The 2405-nt window shown below is 37.0% G+C and overlaps 1 protein-coding gene across 1 annotated transcript; it reads left to right on the top strand.

Moving 5' to 3' along the window:
- Positions 1-6: 6 nt before the first annotated feature.
- On the top strand, positions 7-2397 carry LOC101242426 (forkhead box protein N4-like; the record flags this gene model as incomplete). The annotated part of the gene is made up of 6 exons (XM_004227108.2): positions 7-60; positions 325-436; positions 879-936; positions 1271-1426; positions 1701-1899; positions 2229-2397. Coding segments are annotated over exons 1-6 (747 nt in total), but the record flags the coding sequence as incomplete, so codon positions are not given.
- Between the last annotated feature and the right edge of the window lie 8 nt (positions 2398-2405).

The raw sequence follows: 2405 nt of genomic DNA, 5'->3' as shown, positions 1-2405 counted from the left end.
TCCCTCGATGTTGATGGAAGAAACGAATGAGATTAAACAAGAACCGCAACCAGGGATTAGGTATGAGAGTTAATTTGTCAGGGGATAAATTTGAAGGCCAAGGATTATCATTAGTTGTAGTTGGTATCGATAGGTTACATTTTTGGGGTATTTGAAATATACAGAAGAATACATTAAGTACTAAATATGCAGCAAACAAAACGAGAGATGTATAGCGTAATAACTGACATCATCAGCCCCTTGTTTAAATGTTGCATAAGATAGCTGCTGGAAGACCAGATTCACGAAACATATCATATGACATCGTAATGTTAATTATTACAGCGGTCACTTCACGGTTGAGCGATTACCTCCTATGACAAAACAATCAACCTTCAGTCATAAAAGTGAAAACGATTTATCGAGTTTGGCGTGGTTGACCACCGTGGATGTGCAGGTTAGTTGGAGGTTCAAATAAATTAACGCGCATATATTTATATATGTATAACAATTCTTTTTTTCTGATTTTTTCAGGAAAAGTTTTGTTGTATTTGGTAACTTTTGACTATTTATATAAGTATATTAACTATTTGTTTTTTTTGTAAATTCTTAGCATAATGTCAAATTTATTCATGTCTGGTAATTTATATCTGGTAAAATATAAGTTAACGAGAATAAGAGAATAATTAGAATTAGATAATAAATATTAACGTACCGTTTATATAATTATAATAAGTTACTAATCAACCAGCCATTATATTATTAAGGGACACAAATTAATTATTAATTTTAAACCGTTAAGTATACTAATATTAAGTTATTAACCTCGTTAATATAATTTATTATTTAACTATCCATCATTAAGTTAACGACCTTAAACATAAATTATTGATTGACAGCAAAGTCTACGACGAGGCAACGATGGAGAGGAACAACCCACACATGAAGGGGTGCCAGGTGGGTTGGTTGGAATGATTTATAAAAAGGGAAAAAAAATAAAAGCCCCCCCCCCCCCCCCCCCCCAAAGTTTTTTTTTTGGGGGGTTGTTATAATATTGGGCTATGTTATGTGCTGTAGGTATTGTAGGGGAGAAAAATATAAATGAATTGTATTTCTGATCAAGGGCTGTTAAAGTTATATGTTGTTTAGGATCGCAGCCATCTGTATTCCATATTAGCTGCTCATTAAGATACTGCAACAAACTGTTACTAAAAGTATCCACCATAATGTAACCTATCAATAATCAACTTGTGTCCAATATTTAAATTTTAATCAAATTTATATCACACAGGTATTGGGTCCCTTCTCACCACATGCGGGTCCCAACCCCCATTCACCCCCCAACTAACCCCTACTGACCCCCACACCCCTACTTTACCCCAACCTAACCCACAACGCACACCCCAACCAAGGTACACACCAATCAAACCCAACCCATCTCAAGAAGGTAAGTTTTAGAACTGTTATATTACAAATTAATATGCATAACCTATATTATATTCCACATACTATATCTTCAAATATAATATATGTTTTGTTGGTCTATAAAAAGCGTTTTCACTAAAAAACTGTTATTTTTTAACTTTGTTGCCTCTTAAAGCTCGATGCTGCTTGCCTACTACCTTTGTGGGCGGTTTTGCATTACCACAATCTATTAACTTATATATTACAACAATCACATTATGTCTTTTACCAAAAACGTCACATTTTTTCCCCCCCAGGTCACTCCCGTTACATGCTTCACCCCACCCAACAACATGGCGTCACCCATCGTACCCTACTACCCATGCAACAATACCCCTATCACCCCTACCCACCACCCCCGTATGGGGCTTCGTCGGGGTACGAGGGGTTTCCCCATCAACGGTACCAACAACAACAACAACCAAAGGTGTTTCCGAAGCCAGTATATTCCTACAGGTATGTTATGTGTTGTACACGTTATGTGGCACCAAGGTATTGCATGTATTGTGTAATATAGATCAAACACATGCATTACATGCACCCGTGCAAGCATGCGGTGTGTTCAGAGTCTTGTATATCTTGTGTAATGTACTTTCTATATGGTGGCGGTGTTGCATTGGTAGCTTGTTATTAATATTAATAAAGTTTAAATCAATACAAGAACAGATGAAATATTTATATCAAGTTGTATTATTGTTAATAGAAACAAAGCACCAGTGTTTTAACGACTGTCGTTGCCCCCCACAAGTAATAACAACGTAACCCCCCTCCTTTTTCCTCCACAGTTGTTTGATAGCGATGTCGCTCCGTAACAGCAAGTCCGGATGTTTACCCGTAGCCGACATATACAGCTTCATGATGGAGAACTTCCCTTACTTTAAAACAGCACCCGATGGTTGGAAGAATTCGGTTCGGCATAATTTATCGCTGAACAAGTGCTTTGAAAAGGTGGGGGTAGGTTG

The sequence above is a fragment of the Ciona intestinalis genome, unplaced genomic scaffold (assembly GCF_000224145.3).
Source record: "Ciona intestinalis unplaced genomic scaffold, KH HT000101.2, whole genome shotgun sequence".
NCBI lineage: Eukaryota > Metazoa > Chordata > Ascidiacea > Phlebobranchia > Cionidae > Ciona > Ciona intestinalis.
The sequence above is the reverse complement of the archived record's forward strand: the minus strand, read 5'-3'. Positions and strand labels throughout refer to the sequence as shown.